A 22,454-nucleotide genomic window follows, 5' to 3' on the forward strand; every position below is an offset into this window, starting at 1 on the left:
GACCCTCCTTCCGCCAGAGACCCTCAGATCTGTCCCACTCCTGCCCAGGCCCCCATAGGCACCCTTGATACGAACGATGTAGAGCTGGCCACGCCCGCCCAGTAGGCCATACACACTCTAGCCACGCCCACCCAGTAGGCCACGCCCACCCTGGCCATACCCACCCGGCCCCCTGAGGGCAACCGCAATGCTGATGCGGCCCTCAATGAAATTGAGTTTGACACCCCTGGTCTAGGGGCACAGGTATTTTGTTCCCAGTGCAAACCAATCATGGTGCATCAATTTCTTTATTACATAACTGAACAAATAAACAGTTTGATCAGGCACAGGGAAAGAAGAAAGGGGAAGCATTTTGAGCAGACTCTACTTGAGAGAATGAAAGGTAACTTCTGATACTCAAACTTTCTCCAGTTTGTCTAAAATCTCACCTTGGAGCTGCTGTTGCTCCCGTAATAGAGAAAAAATGGAAAGGTGTTGGATGGCATACCCCTATTTTCCAGTTGAGAGGGAGTCAAATTAGATATATGAATCATATATGCGTGTCACATATGTATGTAAAAAGCAGTTGGACTTCAATTGCAGTTGCAGCCACCATTTTGAATATTTTGACACCCTGTAGATGCCCATTATATAGGCATGTATGCAACTCTGTAGGGAATATGGCTCTATACATAAAACACTCTGGGCGTATCCAAAAGTTTTCAGTAGTGCGATTTTAGGAGGTTACTGTATTACTATTGCTAAACAACTAGTTGTTTGAAATAGGTGCTAATCATGCAGAGATCTGTTGCTAGATGCTGATCTAGATACTACTCATCCCCATTCAGATCTACACTACACTTATGTGCACAAATTATACTTCAGTGTTGCATCTCCATCTCCATCTCCATCTCCAGCAGTGTTTTTCAAACTTTATTTAAGCAAGATTTTCTACCATTAAAGCTTGCAAAATTGAAATACATTAGGAATAACCGTATCCAAAATGACTATTTGTCCTGTGGTGGCATCTTGAGAAGCCCTGTTTAAGGTCTTGTCTCCATGAGAGGTCCAGAAAGGAGCTTTCTCCGTGGTTGTCCCTCACGTGATAGAAGATGCTAGCCCTGCAGCTGTGTGTAGCTCCTTCATTCAAGATGTTCCAGAAGGCATTGCAAATCTTTAAAAACAAGCATCTGACACCAAGCTGGTGATTATTGGGCAAGCAATGCATTAGCTTTGTTTTTATTGATAGTCTTCCTGAGAAGGTGGGATCGAATTGATTGAAGTTTCTATCTGGAGGAGTTTAAGGTATATTCCAGTTAATCCTATGTGGGTTTTTCCCCCCCTTGATTGCACGCAGAGTTGCAATTGTTCAGTTAAAGGCAGGGCTTTTTTTCTCATAGAACGCTCAGAACGGAGTTCCGGCACCTTTTTTGGATGGAACCTTGTAGGATAGGCAAGGTGGGTTGTATGACATGTGTGAGTTCCAGCACCTTTTTCTTTTACAAAAAAAGCACTGGTTAAAGGTAAAGGTTCCCCTGCACATGCGTGCTAGTCGTTTCCAACTCTAGGGGCCGGTGCTCATCTCCGTTTCAAAGCCGAAGAGCTAGCGCTTGTCCAAGGACGTCTCCGTGGTCATGTGGCCGGCATGACTAGATGCCAAAGGCGCACGGAATGCTGTTACCTTCCCACCGTAGTGGTCCCTATTTTTCGACTTGCATTTTTACGTGCTTTCGAACTGCTAGGTTGGCAGAAGCTGGGACGAGTAACGGGCGCTCACTCTGTTACGCGGCACTCGGGATTCGACCCGCCAAACTGCCGACCTTCTGATCGACAAGCTCAGCGTCCTAACCCACTGAGCCACCGCGTCCCTTATTGTTCAGTTGGGCAGCCTTAAAAATGTCATAAATGAATAAAATGGGGGAGGAATATTTTTGTGAGTTGCTTCTTTTATGTCAATAGTACATGGTATGCTGCCCAGGGGCTTCTGAGTGCTATAGAAAGGGGAAGGGGAAGGAATGCTTGCTGTTAAGCAGTTGCTTCCGCAGAAGTCAAATGAAAGCTGTCCTAGGACATAGAACATTCTCCCTAGGGAGAAGGGCGGTATAGAAATCAAATAAAACTAAAACTAAACATTGAATAATAAGAGTTGGAAGGGACCTTGGAGGTCTTCCGAAGGCAAGCTGTCTTTTCTCTGGGTTAGCTTTGCCAAAGTCTCCAGAAGGACACATCTGGTGAGAACAGTCAACCAAAGGAACAGTATGCCTTCAGAAGTTATGGATGCTCCATCACTAGAGGTTTTCAAAAAGAGACTGGATAACCATTTGTCTGAAATGGTATAGGGTCTCCTGCTTGAAAAAGGGGTTGGACTAGAAGACCTCCAAGATCCCTTCCAACTCTATTGTTCTATGTTTAAGCCATTCCATTGGTTGATTGCTCTCACCAGATGCGTCCTTTCTGGAAACTGGCAAAGCTAGCCCAGAGTAAACATGGCTTCCTTTTGTACCACCTAACAATGTTAACACTACAAAGAAATCCAAGCTCCATTTTATAATCAGAGCCTGCAGTGTATTAATATTGGGATCAGGGATGTTTTGTTTTTTATTGGGCAGCTGAGGTCTTTATCAGAAAACCTTGATCACCATTTTTTCATTGTTCCTTCTTTCTTTCCCCAGTTCCGGCTCTTTGAGTTCTGCTTTTGTTTCACAAGAAAGTTGTACTGGTGTATTAATAGTATACTTACCGTCGGCAATCTACATTTTCTCTTCTCTAAAGAAAGTGAAATTGCATTTTTAAAGTTTCATTTCCTCATTCTTCTTTCTTGCAGCAATTGTTTTGCTTGAGATAGGTTGAGAAAGGAGTCTGGGGAAGACTCCACATGTCTGATTTTTCAATGCAGCATGTGTAATAAATGCATATTTTTGTGCATGGTTTTTCAGAATCACGTATGCCCATAAGCATGTTTTTCATAAGCATGTATGAGAAGGGTGCGATTGATTATTAATTTATGTGCTGTCAAGTTGGCATTAACTGTTAATGACAATGTTCTCCAGGACAATCAAGTGTAACCAGGTCCTTCAGGTCTATAGTCCATTCCATCTTGTTACTGGATTCCATCTTGTTACTGGCTATGTCTTTCCTTCCTTCCTTCCTTCCTTCCTTCCTTCCTTCCTTCCTTCCTTCCTTCCTTCCTTCCTTCCTTCCTTTCCTTCCTTCTCAGTATAAGAGCCTTCTCCAGAGAGCTGGGTCTTTGCATAATGTGTCTGAAACGGGATTATTTATGTCTTGAGTGGGAATTCTGGAATTCATTTTTCCCGGATGCATTTGTTTATTTTTCTGGCTATCCTTGGGATTCTCAGGAGTCTTCTCCAATACCAAAGTTCAAATGCATAAATTCTCTTCAAAGTACAATTTTTGCTTCCATAGATGGTCACAGGGAAAACCGTTGCCTGCATGATTCTTGAGAATGGCATAATCTACTGTAATTGTATTTGCATTGTTGTGGATGCAAATATAAAACATTAAGTCTACATTTTATTTTAATGAAGCAAAGTACAGACTTATGTTGCCTCTAATAAAGCCATAATTAGTGCTAATCACTGTAGTTATCTTAACAAGGCCATCACAGCTTAAGATCAACATACTATTTTATTTATTATGTTATAAAATTCATGGAATGCTTGACAAATGTATTTGATTTTATTTCATTTTATTACAAGTCCAAGATCCACTAATCAGAATTGGGTACAAAAGACATGCACAATGTTCAGCCAATTTTGTTGTCAAAGCCACAAATGGCTGAGTTTGCAGATTATATTAAGTTATAATACAGTTTGTTCGATTTTAATTGAGCCAACCCTTCTGGTTTATAATCATTTATAAACCACAAGGAGTGGATTTATACATCTCCCTGCAATAAACAAACGAACAATCCAGACTATGTGTTAATATGAATCCTGAGTTAAAGATCAGGGTACCTCTGAGCATATTCTGAACCTAGGAGCTCATTTTCTGAATTTGAGATGAACTGAATTCATGCAAATATTATTACACAACTGGAAATCAGAAATAACTGATGATCTACTGCTGTGGCCCCCAACCTTTTGGGCACCAGGAACCAGTTCCATAGAGAGAGGTTTTCCGCAGACTGGAAAGGGCATGGTTTCGTGTGGTGCCTACATTCTGCAGATGGGGGTGACTGTTTCTGGCATGCCGCACACTGGGGTCGGTCCATGGACAGGGAGTTGAAGACCCCTGATCTACTGCATTTCACATAAATTTACATAATACAGTTCTGCCTACACCTGTTATACTTCATGAAAATATCTGCAGGAATAAACACAAGGAAAATGAGTATCATTCTATTTCTAGTAAGATTATGTGAATCAATGATAATTATCACAATTACGGTATCACCACACTGAACTTTTGGAAGCATGGGTTTATGCTTAAGTAGCCAAAAATAGTTCATTCAAGCAAAGAATCACAGGAAGATATATATATATATATATATATATATATATATATATATATATATATATATATATATATATATATATATATATATATATATATATATATATATATGCTAGGAATGAAGCTTAGGTAACACTTAAATTCATTTTAGCAGTCAATAGGCTGAAGAAAGGTATAACTAACTACATTGTAGGCCGCTGCCCAGTTACCCTGTTGTTTGCTGGGCGGCAAACTAATTTAAATAAACAAATAAACAAAATTATAAGCATGTAGCAAAGATGTGAGGTAGTCTTACCTAAATATATTTTTAAAAGCCCTCCTCTGGATTTATGTTTTCTGTTTATGTTTCCATCCTCTAGAAAAAGTAAACTTAGAAAAATAACCCCAAGTTTATAGCTGCAAAAGTAGGTTAAAAAAAGAAATACATAGGGAGAAAGTGAAAGATGTAGAATTGTTTTTCAAATACCTCACTCCACTTTTCCTTTCACTCCTCCAAGGTATTGAAAAACAGTTCATAGAAAAAATGTTTCCATGCCTTCATATAATTAAATGAATATAAATTAATTTCCTACTTATATGCTACAATGTACTGCTTCTACTCTTTGCTGACAAGCCTTCAAACCTGGTATAGGTTTTGCTGCAACAGTTTTTCCAGTTAATCCTCAATTTACAACCAGAATTGGGAATAGAATTTCTGCTGCTAAGCAAAGTGATTGTTAAGTGAATTGTGCCTGATTTTCATGATCCTTTTTTCGCCATGCTTAATAAGCGAATCGCTGCCGTTGTTAAGTGAACCACATGGTCCTTAAGCGAATCCAGTTTTCCCTGGTGACTGCTTGTCAGAGGTCAGCTGGGAAGGTTGCAAATGGTGATTCTCCAGAGCAAGAAGCAACAGAAGCAACAGATGGGAACTAATCGAGGAGAAGCAACCTAAAACTAAGGAGAAACTTCTCGACAGAACAATTAACCAGTGGAACAACCTGCCTCCAGAAGCGGTGAATGCTCCAACACTGGAAGTTTTTAAAAAGAGACTGGACAGCCATTTGTCTGAAATGGTATAGGGTTTCCTGCCTGAGCAGGGGGCTGGAGTAGATGACCTCCAAGGTCCCTTCCAACTTTATTATCAAATGACCTTGGGGTGCTGAAATCACTGTAAATATGGTGCATGTCAGTTGCCAAGAACTTGAATTTTGATCAGGTGACCATGGGGATATTGTGACAGTTGTAAGTACCACATGAGGACCAGTTGTACAAGCACCACTGCAACTTCAAATGGTCACTAAAAGAATAGTTGTAAACCGAGGAACTACCTATAAAAGCAGCAGCAAACTACAGTACTTCTGGTGTGAACTCTGCCATCCTGTGACTCTGACGACTACCAGTTTCAGTTCATCTAGTGCTGTAGCATAATAACTTATCTAGCGTCAATAGTGCTGGGCTGGTACAGTTTGTTCCTGAACATACTGAACTAAGTAATGGCTGTAAACTATCCTGAATGGGGGAAGGGAAGCATCATACCGGCCAATGACAGGAACTGCCTGCCAAGTTAAGCCTGCCAAGTTAACAGAGCAGATAAAATAATAATAATAATAATAATAATAATAATAATAATAATAATAATAATAATAATGATGATGATGATGATGATGATGAGGAAGATGATGATGATGATGTTGGAAGGGACATTGGAGGTCATCTAGTCCAATCCGCTGCTCAGGCAGGAAACCCTATACCATTTCAGGCAAATGGCTGGCCAGTCTCTTCTTAACAACTTCCAGTGTTGGAGCATTCACCGCTTCTGGAGGCAGGTTGTTCCACTGATTAATTGTTCTAACTGTCAGGAAGTTTCTCTTTAGTTCTAGGTTGCTTCTCTCCTTAGATTAGTTTCCATCCGTTGCTTCTTGTCCTGCCTTCAGGCGGTTTGGAGAATAGCTTGGCTCCCTCTTCTTTGTGGCAACCGGAGATATTGGAAGACTGCTTTCATGTGTCCCCCCCCCCTCATCCTTCTCTTCATTAAACTGGACATACCCAGTTCTATGAACCGCAATCACGTCTCAAAAGCTTCAAGGTTTGAAAAGTTAAGCCATCGTGTGGTCCGCAGCAAATCCAAGTTTGAAAGTGCAGCTAATAAAATTGTCACTGTAATTTGAGGATTCCTGCATCTGCTTGTCTTTTTTTTTTTAAATGACACTGTCAAGAACTTTTCTAGCTGTTTAATCAACTCTTCAACAAAAGATAAACATGACTTTGGGGCAGTCTCTCTGTCTCTCTCTGTCTAACCCGCCCATTATTGTTGTGGAGAAAAGAGGAAGGTATGTTCACTGCCTTGAGTTATTTGTAAAAATAAGGAAGGTGGGCTGCAAATAGGTACTCTGCAACTTTATTCTGCATAAATTCTTGTGGACCACAGTCCATTTCATCCAATACATGGAAGGGCATGTGCCAACAATGTTGATTTGTTGGTGTTCCAGCTCTTCCACAAGGTGGTTTGACCGGTTATGTATCTCAATCTCTCTTGGTATTTGTTGCTAGTTTTGTTTTACGATTGCATTAATCCACCGCACTCATGCTTGCTACAAAAAAGGGAAAAAAACGATTTCCGTTGGAATCTTTCTTCATTTTTTACACTTAATTTCCAGCTTTTTTTAGGAGGTATGGAAAAAAATATTTTGATTTTGCGACTAGCTATTGTAATTGTGTTTTCATATTAATTCCCTACTAGGTTTCATTCTTGCAGTTCTGTAACGCTTATTAGGAAATAAACTTAAATGGGTATTAAGGAAAACCCCATAGGAAAAGGTATATTCTTTCCCCTTCTACCTTCTCCTTCGGACTTGCACACGAAGTAACAACTTTTTAGAAAACATTAGTATTCTATGAACCGCGATCACGTCTCAAAAGCTTCAAAGTTTGAAAACTTAAGCCACCGTGCGGCCCGCAGCAAATCCACGCTTGAAAGTAAACAGCACGCGTCGATCAAGAAAAACTACAATTCCCAGGAGGCTTCCTGCAATGGTAGTTAACTTTTGGAAGTAATTAATTATTTTCCACAAAGTTTAACTGCCTGTGTTGCATTGGAACGCAATCTGCCTAGGTTAATAAATCAAACTCCTGCTTTTTGATGGATTCCCTCCCCCAGCTTAATTCATTGTCCCGCCCTAAAGGTCCCCTTGGTTACATCCTGTGCCTGGCTGAGGAATTCTGGGAGTTGAAGTCCACAAGTCACAAAAGAGCCAAGTTTGAAGACCCCCTGCTCATGACCATGTTCCACATTTAAACATTCCGTTTAAAAAAAATGGGAAGAAAAACAGAAATGGATTGCACTGTTTTTGGAGGAGGGGGGATTGTGGGGTGACTTTTTTTTTTAGGTGGCAGTCTACGAACGCATGCGCAAAATAAAGCCCGTAAACGGGAAATTGATTTCCGTGAATTGCGCATGCGTCCACTTCCGACAACTTAGGGCGCATGCGCTAGACGCCTAGCTGTAGGAAGTTCCCTGTGCGGAGGTTTCTGCGTCATTTTTAGGCGCGCGTGCCGCCTTCATTTATTTATTTATGGTTTAGCAAGCCTGCGTCAAGCGTTGTTCTGCCACTCTCGGCACGGACTTTAAACGGTAGGGGATCAAGTGTTTGTCGCGGTAATGGGAACTTACTGGAGTAAGGGGGTGAAGAAGTTCGTGCATCCAGCGAATTATAATTGCACCGTGTCGCCCCCTACTGGTTCCTACTGCATGTTGAGGATTTATTCCAGGGGTCTTCAAACTTGGCCCTTTTATGACTTGTGGACTTCAACTCCCAGAATTCCTCAGCCAGCAGGGCTGGCTGAGGAATTCTGGGAGTTGAAGTCCACAAGTCATAAAAGGGCCAAGTTTGAAGACCCCTGATTTATTCTGTGCTGCGGCGTGTGGTCGATCGGGTTCATTGCAACATGTAGTGATGGCCCCTTCTTTCATCATGAGAAATCCATGCTGTTATCTTAAAGGAGATGCCAGATACTCGTATTTTCCTCGGGTGTAAGAAATGAAAGGTCATGCTGTTCATTGAAAATGTTCAAATGTTCAAAGGAGCTCGGAGTCCTAGTGGACAATCACTTCAATAGGAGCCAGCAGTGTGCTGCAGCTGCCAAAAAAGCCAACACAGTGCTAGGCTGCATTAACAGAGGGATAGAATCAAGATCGCGTGAAGTACTAATACCACTTTACAATGCTTGGGTAAGGCCACACCTGGAATACTGCATCCAGTTTTGGTCAGCACGATGTAAAAAAGATGTCGAGACTCTAGAAAGGGTACGGAGAAGAGCAACCAAGATGATTAGGGGACTGGAGGCTAAAACATATAGGGAATGGTTGCTGGAATTGGGTATGTGTAATTTAACGAAGAGAAGGGTGAGGGGTGACATGATAGCAGTGTTCCAATATCTCAGGGGCTGCCACAGAGAAGAGGGAGTCAAGCTATTCTCCAAAGCACCTGAAAGCAGGACAAGAAGCAACGGATGGAAACTAGTCAAGGAGAGAAGCAACCTAGAACTAAGGAGAAACTTCCTGACAGTTAGAACAATTAACCAGTGGAACAACCTGCCTCCAGAAGCGGTGAATGCTCCAACACTCGAAGTTTTTAAGAAGAGACTGGACAGCCATTTGCCTGAAATGGTATAAGGTTTCCTGCCTGAGCAGGGGGTTGAACTAGATGACCTCCAAAGTCCCTTCTAACATCATCATCATCATCATCATCATCATCATCATCATCATCATTATTATTATTATTATTATTATTATTATTATTATTATTGTAACACATTTTTTACAGCAAGTACATAAATCGCAGTGGTCCGAATGCATCTTACCCCGCAAGCATGCATACTGGATTTACAAACAATGGTTGGAAGTCATGTGGGTATTAATTGCTTTCCAGAAGGATGGGTCTTCCAGCTAAAAACAAATAAGACATTAAAACGGTCAATTTAAAATAGCAAACTCTGCTCTTAGATTAAAATATGCACCTCACATCTGCTGAGTATTCAGGAAATAAGTACATTTAATTCCGTTTATTCTGCAAGTATAAACACAGGAATATAAAGTGAAGGTGGTCCCGAGGCTAGTTTGCCTAATAAAGATAGAAACTTTCCCAAATTGTAAACATTTATTTATTTGTTTGTTTGTTTGTTTATATTTCATGTTTCTAGACTGCCTATCTCCCTGTATAAAGGAGGGCCTCTCGACAGTGTTCTAAAGTCCAAACAGGTAATCCTTGACTTACAACCAAAAATGAGCCCAAAATTTCTGTGACATTTGTTATTTGCACCAAATGTAGGACATGCCAAGAATACTGTATTCTTCCCTTTATTAATGTTTTAAGATTTAGCAGTACAGTCTTTCCAGAATTTTAAAATGACAATTGGTTTGAGAGAAATTCCTTTCTCCTGCCCTACATTTCTTTTAGCAACATGGCTTTGGTATCAGCCGATTCTAGGATTGCTGAACTACTAGGAGAATTGCACCAGCTTATCAAACAGACCCAGGTAACATGATTTTTTTTTCTTCCTGGAATATTTGGGTCTGTATGTGACACAAAGTCTACTTAGCTTGTCATGGCCAATGAAGACAAAAGGAGAAGGCTATTCTTTGGCTTTTTCTGGAGAGGGAGGGTGTCTTTTACATTTGGGGCTATATCTTATTTTAGTAATGCACCAAAGAGGCTGTACCATAATGCTGAGAGGAGGCCATGAAACTGGTATGGTGTGATAACCTCAAGGAATACACTTTATGTGCGAAAATAAAGACCCTGTTGTTTAAAAAAAATTAACCAGAAACACTCTTGTTGTTAGGAGGAACGATCAAGAAGTGAACATAATCTTGTGAATATCCAGAAAACACATGAACGGATGCAGACGGAGAACAAGAGTGAGTAGAAAATGCCAGTCTTCCCTAGAAATCTTTTCTGAGGCATCATTTTGAATCTACCACATTCCCCAGCTGCTAGATGAGAGAGTCATTTTCATAAATAAATAAGAAGAGTGATGGCACAGTTGTTAGAATGTAGTATTGTAGGCAAACTCTGCCTATAGCCAGGGGTTCGTTCCTGACCAGCTCAAGGTTGACTCAGCCTTCCATCCTTCCTAAGTTGGTAAAATGACCCAGATTGTTGGGGGCAATATGCTGACTCTGTAAACCGCTTAGAGAGGGCTTTAACACACTATGGAGTGGTATATAAGTCTAAGTGCTATTGCTAATTGAGCCAGTGTATTCAGTTACCATTGTTTAACAACTGCCAACAGTGACAATGGCCATGGATGTTCTGAAGCTTGTAGGCCGTGGGAGCCATTGTATGCTGCATCGAAAAGGCAACAGGCTAGAGAAATGTGTTAAACAATTTCGTTGCTGTACTCCAAAAGGTTTGGAGCTAAAGCTAATTTTTTTCCCTTGGAGGGGTGAGAATTTTCTAGAAGAATTTGAGTTGGAAAATGTTCTGGCTAGTCGTTGCTTGTACATATGAAATCAATTGGTAGAAGATAGTCCTTATTCATCTTCGGTAGGGCTCCTCACTCATTCCTGCATTCTACCTCACAAGAGACCAACTTGCAAAGTGTGCTTTGAAAATGAAAGTATTGTGCAGGATCTGAGGTGTGGCTTGGTAACAAATGCAAGAGACCAGAAGTTGCCTTTTAAGCTTTACGTGTTTATTCAGCTGAACAAAGACGGGCCTCTAAAAGGGGGGGGAAGCCCTGAATGGCAAGAAATCCTTGTAATTATACTTTTTTGATTACATAAGCCAGGGGTGTCAAACTTGCAACGTGTCAAGACTTTTTTTTCCCCATTGCCAGCAATGGGATGGGTGCGGTTTCGCCATGACGCATCCGGCCCGTGGGCCAGCAGTTTGACACCCCTGACATAAGCAATTCACCCAGCAAAGCTGGCACACATAAGATAAAGACTTCACCCAGAAAGGTTGGCTCACCACAGATAAGAAAGGAGAGAGCAGAAACAGCTAAAAATGTTCCTTTGGGGTGTTTCCCTAAAGGTGACTTGGGACATTGGATGTTTTCCTTGCTGATCTTCCATGACTCTGCATCCAATGACTCTGCAAGTACCCCAAGATAACGGGACCATCTGCACATATTCACAATCTGTGCTTCCCCCTGATTTTAGGTCAACAAAATAATATTGCACATTTTGCAGACCGAAACAGTAAGGCTCCTTCAATAACGAATAATGAATGATTATGTCATTGAAATATATACCTAGTCCAAAACGTATTGTTATTGTTTCCTACTCACACCTCATTTATGGCTCTCTTAACCCTGCACTGAGTAATAAAACAGGGAGCTTTTTTAATTATTAAAAAAAGGATAAACAGAGAACAGATTGAATATATACAGAATTACACATAATGTAGAGTGTTTCATCTAGGCTAGCAGGCTCAGGAATTCTGGGAGTTGAAGTCCACGAGTCATAAAAGAGCCAAGGTTGCCTACCCCTGAATTCTAGGCTAATGAATCGGCTTCCCAATGAACATCTTACATCTTATTGTAGAAAATTAAACTAGTTGGGTTGTTGCTACATTTCAGAACAAGTGACCTTATTGTCGGTTATATTCTTTAGGCCTTGGATCTTTCCCAGTTCTATGTGAGATTGAGTTAAAAAAAAAGGGATTTTGCCTAGTATATGTAATGTGTTATATTTGATTTTAGCTTAATATGTCAGGTGAGCCTGGTATGTCACTTCTAAACTTTAGATTATGGCTCACAGTGTTGTGTTAATCCAGTCGGCTTTAATATACTCCCACAAACTTGATGAGGCAAGCTTGGCTTAGAACAATAGGCAAACTAGATTTCTGTGTGAACTCAATATTACCTGCATTTCTTCTGTCTAGTCTCTCCATATTATCGGACAAAATTACGTGGCCTCTATACAACAGCTAAGGCTGATGCAGAAGCTGAATGCAAGTGAGTATATCTAAGTTGCCTGCTTCTAATGAGAGACAGTGATTCCTTTTCATTACTCTTGTTGCTTCTTTGCCCTATTTACCCAGCATCCTACGCAAGGACTTGGACAAAATTGCTGAGATAAAGTCTCTTCTGGAAGAACGGCGAATTGGTGAGTGTTGCCAAGCTGTGAGAAAAGGGGATGCTTGAGCTGTTTTAAAAATGCTGGGTGCTACCCAGATTTAAAGTTTTAAACAATTGAGTTTTAATTATTTAGTTATTCAAGCGGCCTTAAGAAAAGGATGCATATGAATTTTTGGTGTGGACTTGTCTTCCATTAATAAAGGTAGTCCTCAAATTACGGCAGCAATGGGGACCCAAATTTCTGTTGCTAAGTGATGCAGTCATAAATTGTGGCTGCGTTGCTTAGTGACAACAAATCTACATTAATTTCCATTAACGGAATGATAGCCATTGTTAGGCAAGGACATTCTCTCAACGTCTAGCTGGCTTGCCATAACTGAAGTCAGTGGGGAAGCCTGCAGGGGGTTGCAAGTCACAAGTGGTTTGCAAGCAAACAGGTAGGTGAGTGGTTGCTTCCAGGTGAGGGGTGAGGTGCAAGGGAGGCAAAGCTTGAGGGGTTTGTGTGCAGGGATGCCAGTGTGTACAAGAAGATGTGAGATTGGGGAGATGATGTGGGTGTGGGAGACTTATCCCAGGGACTTGGAGTCTTCCTTGCTGGTTTCTCCATTGATGCGGAAGCTCATTAGGGAAGGTCACAAATGGCAATCCTGGACTGCGCAGCGCAGCAACCCATCTATAAGTATGAGTTGGTTGCCAAGAGCCCAGATTGAGATCACATAGCTGCAAGGGTGCTGGGATAGCTGGAACAATCATAACCACTATTCATTCAGCACTGTCAAAACTTCAGACAGTCACTGAACAAATGGTTGTAAGTCAAGAACTTGTTGTTGTTAGCTGAAAAGTCGTGTCCGACCCATTGCGACCCTATGGACAACGTTCCTCCAGGCATTCCTGTCCTCTACCATCTTCTGGAGTCCATTTAGGCTCACGCCTACTGCTTCAGTGACTCCATCCAGCCACCTCATTCTCTGTCGTCCCATTCTTCTATTGCCCTCAATCTTTCCCAGCATGAGGCTCTTCTCCAGTGAGTCCTTCCTTCTCATTAGGTGGCCAAAGTATTTGAGTTTCAGCTTCAGGATATGGCCTTCTAAAGAGCAGTTAGGGTTGATCTCCTCTAGGACTGACCGGTTTGATCGCCTTGCAGTCCAAGTCTTTTAGTCAAGAACTACCTGTAGACAAATCTAGTTCTGTCAGATCGGGACTGCAGACATTTAGTCATCCTCTAGATGGTAGCATATAGATATATAATGCCTTATTGCCTTGCTGCCATTTAGTAGTTCTCTGTATTTTTGCAGCCCAGTTCTGGTCATCCTAATCAGATTGTGCCAGAAAGAAATTGAATAAGAATACTTTGCTCCTTCCAAGACATAGGTAGAAAAATAGGGAAAAGATGAAGTGTTATTTTGATTAGGCTAATTGGCTTGTGTTGCTGAGTTAAAGCAATCATTCTAAGCCAATGTTTGTCTTAAGTATATTTTAGGAACAAGCTACAGGGACCTGACTCATGGCAAACTATTGTGCTACATTTCACAAATTATATGCATTATGTAAACCCAAACAGAGCCTGGGTAGGTTAAGGAATGATGCTCAATGTATTCTTCTTGAATGTCTGGCGCACCAGCACTTTTCCTAATATGAATAATTGCACTGGGATGCCTTCCCAGTTAAGCATCTGCTGAGCTGGCCGAGATAAGCCCACGGTTCTCAGAAATCTTACTTTAAATTGGGCAGGAAGTTTTATGCTATCCATCAGACTGGGTGATGAGCGAACGTGAGAGTTTATAACTGAAAGTGGACATTCTTTCCCAGAATTTGGGACTTACCCCTGATAGTTCAAGGACACCTCTGAAATAAACTTAGAAGGAATTCACTGCCATAAACTTGGCTTCTGCCAGGAGTGTGCAGTTCATAAATAAAGACAAAGTGAGAAATTTGATGTACTGATACAGTCACAATTTTCTGTGACAAGGGGATGAAAAGTTTTTACAACCTCAGCTCTTCTTCCTTCTTTTTTTTACTTTTGTATTTAGATTATATCTCCCCTTCCCTTCAAGACCTCAAATTTGCCTACACGGTGCTTTCTCTTCTTCCATATTGTTGTAGAACATAAAAGTTACTATGTTTTTGATATGGAAGTGAATATGATTGACAGGTTCATCTGAAGGCCGGAAGGCTACCTGCAAAGTTTACTCCCTTGGAGTATTGGAAGTGTTGCATTCTAAGCTTAAGCCATAAGTCTGGTTTTGCCTTGGATTGTCTGTCTGTTTCTCTGTCTATCAATATTGATTTCTACCATCTGTCTCTCTCTCTCTCTGTTTTGTCATCTGTCTATCAGTATTGACTTCTGGCTGAGATACTTGCATCCTTAATAATTTGTTAGATGTAGCCAAACCTTTCTGGTCTGCTTCCCTCTCCTCACACAGCTGCCAAGATTGCTGGCCTCTACAATGACTCCGAACCGCCACGCAAAACCATGCGCCGTGGAGTGCTGATGACTCTTCTCCAGCAGAGCGCCATGACTCTTCCATTATGGATCGGGAAGCCTGGAGAAAAGTAATTGTTGGGAAGGTCCGGTGGGTTCTGAAAACCTGAAGTCCCTCTTCAGCCATGGAAGAGGCACTTTTTGTCTGGTTTCTCGTGCAGGCCGCCTCCCCTTTGCGGTGCCATCCCCGCCTCTAGTGATTATGTGGCCAAACCAGGAGATAAAGTAGCAGCTCGCGTCAAGGCTGTTGATGGGGATGAACAGTGGATCTTGGCTGAGGCTGTGAGCTACAATCATGCCACCAACAAGTGAGCATACGGGGGACTGTGATAGTGTCATAGAGATTCTTGCTTTTGCTAATTAAGAACAGGGGTTGTTTGTCTTGGAAACAGTCATTTTGAAGTATGTAGATTCGATAACTGAAGGCCAGCTCGGTCTAATGATTAAAGTGCTGGACTAGGAGTTCCACACCTGCCTTGGGCACAGAAGCCAACTGAGTGACCCTAGGCTATAATTGCCTCTTAGCCCAAGAAGAAGGCAGTGGCAAACCACTCCCAGAAACGTTGCTTAGAAAACTGAATAGATTTCCCCCATATGGTCACCCAGAGTTTGTGCGTATTCAAAATCAGTCTGCCCTACTTGATGATGATGATTAATACCATTAAAAAAGTTGTGGTATGCAAAGAGTTGAAAGAGAATAAAGTCGGTGATACTACAGTATGTATGAATGTGTATATGCATGGTGCATATGTGCTTCATGCCTGTTGAGCCTATGGAGATTCTCAGTCATCCAGGTCATAGTTATCCCGAAGATGCTTTTTCATGAGGCAACTGGACTTTCTTGTTTTTCTTTGAAGACATTTTGCTTCTCATGCAAGAAGCTTCTTTAGCTCTCACTGGATGGTGGGGAATGGAAGGATTTATACTCCTTACAGACAGCTGGTCATCATTCTAAAAGAATGCAAATGGATGTGCGAGAATTCATCTTGGTTAATTTTACTTTGTGGGCATTCTATTTGGCTTTCTTCGAATTCTTATTCAGCATTTTCTCTTCTTCAGATATGAGGTGGATGACATTGATGAAGAAGGAAAAGAGTAAGTGATGAAGGGATTGCTAAAGGCCGAGGTGCACTGTGTCAGGCCCCAGGCCCAGAAGCTTTGAACAAGGCACCCAGAGATTTCCCAAACCCTTCCTGTAATTTCTAATGCGATTAAAGGGAGAATTAGGTAGTCAGTAGTGCCATTATATTCACTTTATTTAACCTTAATTATATTTACAATTAAATGAAACGTGTATGTGTATGTATATGTGTGTGTGTGTGTGTGTGTGCGCGCGCACACACACACACACACATATATATATATATACACGTGGTCATGTGGCTGGCATGACTAGACGCTAAAGGCACACGGAACGCTGTTACCTTCCCACCGTAGTTGTCCCTATTTTTCTACTTGCATTTTTACGTGCTTTTGAACTGCTAGGTTGGCAGAAGCTGGGATGAGTAACAGGTGCTCACTCTGTTACGCGGCACTCAGGATTCGACCCGCCAAACCTTCTGATTGACAAGCTCAGCGTCCTAACCCACTGAGCCACCGCGTCCATATATATATATATATACACATATACATATACATATACATGTGTATGTTTGTATGTGTATGTATGTATGTATATATATATATATATATATTCTCCCCATATTTGGGTCGACAGGGTGCATAAAAAGAATACTCTATGGTTGCCAAGTAAAAAATACTCAATATGGTTGCCAAGTAAAACTATTGTGATTGATAGATAGATAGACAGACAGACAGACTGAGAGAGATAGATAGATAGAATAGCCAAGAAATGGGGCCCTTAACACATGGGGCTCCAGGCCCCAGCACACAACCAGGTCTTCATGGCCTTGTGAAAGTCCAGCAGGATTGGAGTCATCCTGATACTTTGATGGGAAAATATTCAGAAGAGAATGTTGCAGGTTTTAGCCCTGAGTGTTCCCCAGTCTGCTTCCCGAATTTCACCTGTGCCCCTCAGCCCCTCTCCCCAAATATTTTGGCCCTGAATTATGGGGACGTTTGTGGGAAATCTGCTCATCTTGACTTCTGTTTTTCTGCAGGCGTCATACCTTGAGTCGACGTCGCATCATCCCTCTACCTCAGTGGAAGGCCAATCCTGAAACAGACCCCGAGGCCTTGTTCCAGAAGGACCAGTTGGTCCTGGCCTTGTACCCACAAACCACCTGCTTCTACCGAGCCCTTATCCACGCTCCACCTCAGCGGGTAAGAAAGAGACCATAGGAGTTTTCCTCAGTAAATGCTCCGAACTGTAGTCTTCTCCAGCTGGTGATAGAATGGCTGATGCAGGTCTACCTTATGGAAAAGCTGACCTGTCCTTCAGTCAGACCAAAGGTTCTTTGAGTCCTGGGCCAAGGAACCTCTTGGTCTGGCCCGTAGCTCTTTCTCCTGAGCTGTTCTCTAGGTAATAATTACAGAGTAACTCTGTTGATGCTAATAGAGCAAGGGTCCCCGGTCCATGGCCCAGTGCCGGGCCACAGCCCATTCGGAACCAGGCTGTGGAAGTGGGCATGGGTGTCCGCACGTGTGCCCGTGCAGAAAGCTGCATCTGTGAAAGTGGCACAAACATGTAAAACCATCCCTTCTCCTCCCCCACTCGACCACCGAGCCGAAAAGGTTGGGGAATACTGTAGTAGAGCATCAAACCACAGGTTGCTAATATCTCCTAGTCTCTTTTATTAGGCAAGGTAATTTGTCTTCCCTGGAATAACGTGTCAGGAGTTTTTTGGCTTAGATAGAACCAGGTGTGGATGGAGCAAAAGTTTTAAAAAGACAAAAGAAATCTATCAACGTTATTCACGAAAGTTAAATTGTAATCTAATAGAGAAGGAGAGAAGGAGCCTGACAACTACAGATTATCAGTCAGGATCTCTGCCTGTCTCTGGTTTGCTTGGTTGACTTCTCTCCAAATCAATTACCTCTGGAAATTGTTTACAGAAATTTGCTCTCAAGTTATTTGTTCTCTTTCCATCCCATTTTGCCAAATCCAAAATCCTTGATTGTTTTATTCAGCACTGGGATTTCACTTGGTCAGTGTTACATTGCTTTGTCCCTTAGCTACTGTATTGCTAGTTTAGCCAGATTATCAGTCTCTGTCTTCAATTAGTAGTGCAGATAGAAGGGAAATAGATTTGAAAGTCAAGCTATCTAAGGAAAACAGGAGACTAAATCACAATTAGCTGGGGAGCAACCATGGAAGATGTTGCATTCTGGATGGACTACAACTATTTTAAATGTGTTGAGACATGATGGTGAAGTAGCTAAGTTGCTAGTATGTGGAAGGAAAAAAGATATTTAGATATGTGAATACAGAGGCATATGTTTGGAGTTGCTACTTCATTGTTATGCATTACATATCTTATGCTAATTATGAAATTTGGGATATATATATATATATATATATATATATATATATATATACACACACACACACACACACACTTCAAGTTAACCATCTTAGAAGCATGGATGGATGGATGGATAGATTAGATAGATAGATAGATAGATAGATAGATAGATAGATAGATAGATAGATAGATAGATAGATAGATAGATGATAGATGATAGATAGATAGATAATAGATAGATAGATAGATGATAGATTGATTGATTGATAGATTGATAGATTGATAGATAGATAGATAGATAGATAGATAGATAGATAGATAGATAGATCAGATAGATAGATAGATAGATCAGATAGATTAAAAGACCAAATAATTTTTTTCCAGCAAGGGTTGGCAAATGACTGCTATGAAGTCATGTATCAGGGCATGTTCTTCCTAGCTCTGGATACAGGAAAGCAGGAAAGCTCAACATCTTTCAAAATTTCCCCAATCCATTCATAATTAGGGTCTAAAAAGCCTTAGGTATCAGTAAGATGCAGTTGTCTATTTTTACTAAGACGGTTCAGTATGTCAGGACTGCAATGTGGACGTGGCTAGAAGAGTGGGAAGGAAGAACGAGAAGAAGGAGACAGAAAAGGACGAGGTGAGGAGAAGAATGAAAAGAAAGCTGCTTAATAATCCAGTGGAGCGCATGACTGCATGGCCATCCATCCCCCCTGTGGGAGGTAACAAAATCCATTCTTTTTCTTGGCCTCAGCCGCAAGATGACTACTCAGTCCTCTTTGAAGATACCAGCTATGCCGATGGCTACTCTCCCCCTCTCAATGTAGCTCAGCGCTACGTTGTGGCTTGCAAAGAAACGAAGAAGAAGTGACGTTGCCCTGCCAACTGCAGCTTGGTGAAGAACAAGGTCTGTCCCGGTGAACTTCTGCAGAGGGACAGTGAATAAAGCAGAAACCCACCAGAGCAGGAGTTTAATTTATTAACCTGAGACTTTTGCATTCCAGTTGCAACACGGGCAGTAGTTAGCTTTTGTGAGAAACGATTCTATGATTACTTACAAAGGTTAACTACTATTTGCAGGAATCGTGAGCTGCTTTGGAAATAGCCAACTAAAATTCTGTAAGTAAAGAACAGGCAATTTGTCTGTTATTTGTCGATTTCTGTTATTTTTTTAAATTTTCCCCCTTGCAGCTGTGTTATTTCAGCTTAGGCTGCTATGAAGTGCTGCATACTTTAGATTTTTTTCCCAGGGTTTTTTTTCCCCTGTGTGAAGAAGATTGCAAAACCTCCTTCTTTGAAGAAAAGATTTGGAATTAAATCCAGCAATTGAAACACAAAGACTCTCGACCTGACTTTGTGAATTTCTAAAGGAAAGTAGGAGGGTGTTGGGGAATTTTTTTTAATTATTTTGGGGTGAAAAGAATGAGTGAGATAATGTTGCTAATTGTTTGTGTTGCACAATTGCCACTTTTATTCATTTCATCACTGCGAGAAAAACTAGAAGTGTTACTATTCTGATATGACTAGAATTCCAATAGGATTTGATTCCCAGGATTGGAACATTTTCAAAACTCGGTATGATGACTTGGAACTAGTCTTAAAAGAACAGATTGCATAACTTTACTGCACAAATTGTAACATTTAAACCACACAAAAATAAAAATACAAAAGCAAAGTAGAAAAGAAGTAACTACCAGTTAAAAAACTAGTGATGAAGAAGAGAACTTCATAATGCATTTGATAATTGCTTGGTGGCTTCAGTAGAAATTACACAATCAACAGTTTTTTGAAGTATGTCAAAGGAGAGTGTATCTATATAATATTTTTAAAAATGTTACTGGGAAGTGCAAAGACCAGATAATGGTGGCCCTCAATCTCTAGAGTATTCAAATTATATTTCCAGAAATGGGGACATTATAAACATTTGATTTCTTTCTTCTTCCCTGACAATTTTAGGAGAACCCTTAAACATCGTAGGGTTTTTTGCCTTGAAAATGTTTTACTTCTCATCCAAGAAGTTTCTTCAGAACTGAAGAAGCTTCTTGGGTGAGAAGAAACGTTTTCAAGGGAAGAAGGCCAAGAAAGACCAGTTGCCTTTTGAAAGGCACCTTTGGAACAACTATAACCTGGATGACTAAGAATCTCCATAGACATTTCGCCCAGTAAAAATATTTACCAACTTAGTGAAAAATGGGGGGAAAAGGACAGTGTTGTTTCTTTTTAAAGAGATGATGAAATTTTTTTAAAAAAATGAATTCTAGTTGGTGTCAGCTAAAGATGGCTTTTTTTACCTACCAAATTTTTGAAGTGATTTTTTTTGTTTAGGAACAGAAACAATAGCTGCCATGTAAATGTTTTGTGTGACCTTTTCTTCTTGAGGAAATTGAGAAAAAGTGCATGACGCAGTGTTCCTCAATAGATCAAGCTTGAACTCAGAATAAACAAAATCTTACCAAAGAAACCTGGCTCCTGCTACCATTTGTCTGTTTCGTTCTGTTTTAGGAGGCTGTGAGAGGATAGGCATGATTGGGAGGGAAGAAGTGATCCAGGGTTGCTGCCCTGAATAAAATCAATAGACCACCAGGATGGAAGGCTACTGCTATTTTGCTGGCTTTGGGACTTTTCTCTTGGTACTGCATACCAAGTGTTTACTCCCTACATGCTTATACCTCTGATCTCTTAAGATGTCGATTAAAGTCAAGAAATCCACCACTCCTCACAGCACTTAAGCTGCTGGCCGAACATCAGAGCACTGTACAAAAGTGGATGGAAGCATGGAGTAGCTATACCTCCCAAGATATTTCTGAGCATATTAATCCTAATAGTATACCTCCAGGATTTAATCTACCCCGACAGATATGGGTGACATACAATAGAATTATTTATTTATTTATTTAATTTATATACCGCCCTTCTCTCAAGAGACTCAGGGCGGTGAACAGGGCAATACATAAAAGTTAAATACAAAAATTAAAATTAAAATTATTAAAACATGATTAAACAATGCCCATAAATAATACAAATTTAAAATTGAAGTTATTAATAAAAATCCCAACCCGTCCCATCAGGCCAGGCCCGCTTGTTTAAAGAGATGGGTTTTAAGGTCGCGCCGGAAGGAGCGGAGATCGGGCGCCATCCGGAGCTCAACCGGAAGATGGTTCCATAAATCCGGTGCACCCACAGAGAACGCTCTCCCCCTGGGGGCCACCAGTCGGCATTCTTTGACCGGCGGCACCCTGAGGAGGCCCTCTCTGTGGGAGCGTACTGGGCGGAGGGAAGTTGACGCCGGCTGCAGGTGCTCCCCAAGGTATTCTGGACCCATGCCATGAAGGGCTTTGTAGGTCATTACCAACACCTTGAACCTCACCCGGAAGACAACTGGCAACCAATGCAGCTCGCGGAGCAAAGGTGTGACACGGGAGTATCGGGAAACTCCCAATACAACTCTCGCGGCTGCATTCTATACCAGTTGGAGCCTCCGAGTGGTCTTCAAGGGTAGCCCCATGTAGAGAGCGTTGCAGTAATCAAGACGAGAGGTCACGAGCGCATGAGTGACCGTGCGCAAGGCATCCCGGTCTAGATAGGGCCGCAACTGGCGCACCAGGCGAACCTGGGCGAACGCCCCCCTAGTCACAGCTACAATATGATCTTCTAAGGAGAGTTGTGAATCTAGGAGGACTCCCAAGTTGCGAGCCCTATCTACAGGAGATAATGACTCACCCCCCATAATGAGGGGTGGGATATCCTGAATGTCCCGAGATGCCGGTATGCACAGCCACTCCGTCTTGTCAGGGTTGAGACGAAGCCTGTTCCTCCCCATCCAGACCCGGACCGCCTCCAGGCACCGGGACATCACGTCGAGGGCATCACTGGGGTGGTTTGGGGTCGAAATGAATAGTTGGGTATCATCAGCATACTGATGATACCCAGCTCCAAAACCACGAATGATCTCACCCAGCGGTTTCATGTAGATGTTAAACAGAAGGGGCGAGAGGACCGACCCCTGAGGGACTCCACAAGCGAGAGGC

The 22,454-nt window shown here is 41.6% G+C and overlaps 1 protein-coding gene across 1 annotated transcript; it reads left to right on the forward strand.

The window, feature by feature from the left end:
* Positions 1-7,939: 7,939 nt before the first annotated feature.
* SGF29 (SAGA complex associated factor 29) lies at positions 7,940-20,887 on the forward strand. Its single transcript, XM_083376907.1, has 11 exons — positions 7,940-8,065; positions 9,634-9,691; positions 9,891-9,969; positions 10,276-10,351; positions 12,321-12,393; positions 12,480-12,544; positions 14,940-15,069; positions 15,160-15,306; positions 16,058-16,093; positions 17,119-17,281; positions 19,181-20,887. The coding sequence occupies exons 3-11, from the start codon at positions 9,895-9,897 to the stop codon at positions 19,295-19,297; spliced, it is 882 nt and encodes a 293-aa protein (XP_083233033.1). The 5' UTR covers positions 7,940-8,065; positions 9,634-9,691; positions 9,891-9,894; the 3' UTR covers positions 19,298-20,887.
* Positions 20,888-22,454: the final 1,567 nt, after the last annotated feature.

This window comes from Vipera ursinii, assembly GCF_947247035.1.
Source record: "Vipera ursinii genome assembly, chromosome: Z".
Classification (NCBI taxonomy): Eukaryota; Metazoa; Chordata; class Lepidosauria; order Squamata; family Viperidae; genus Vipera; species Vipera ursinii.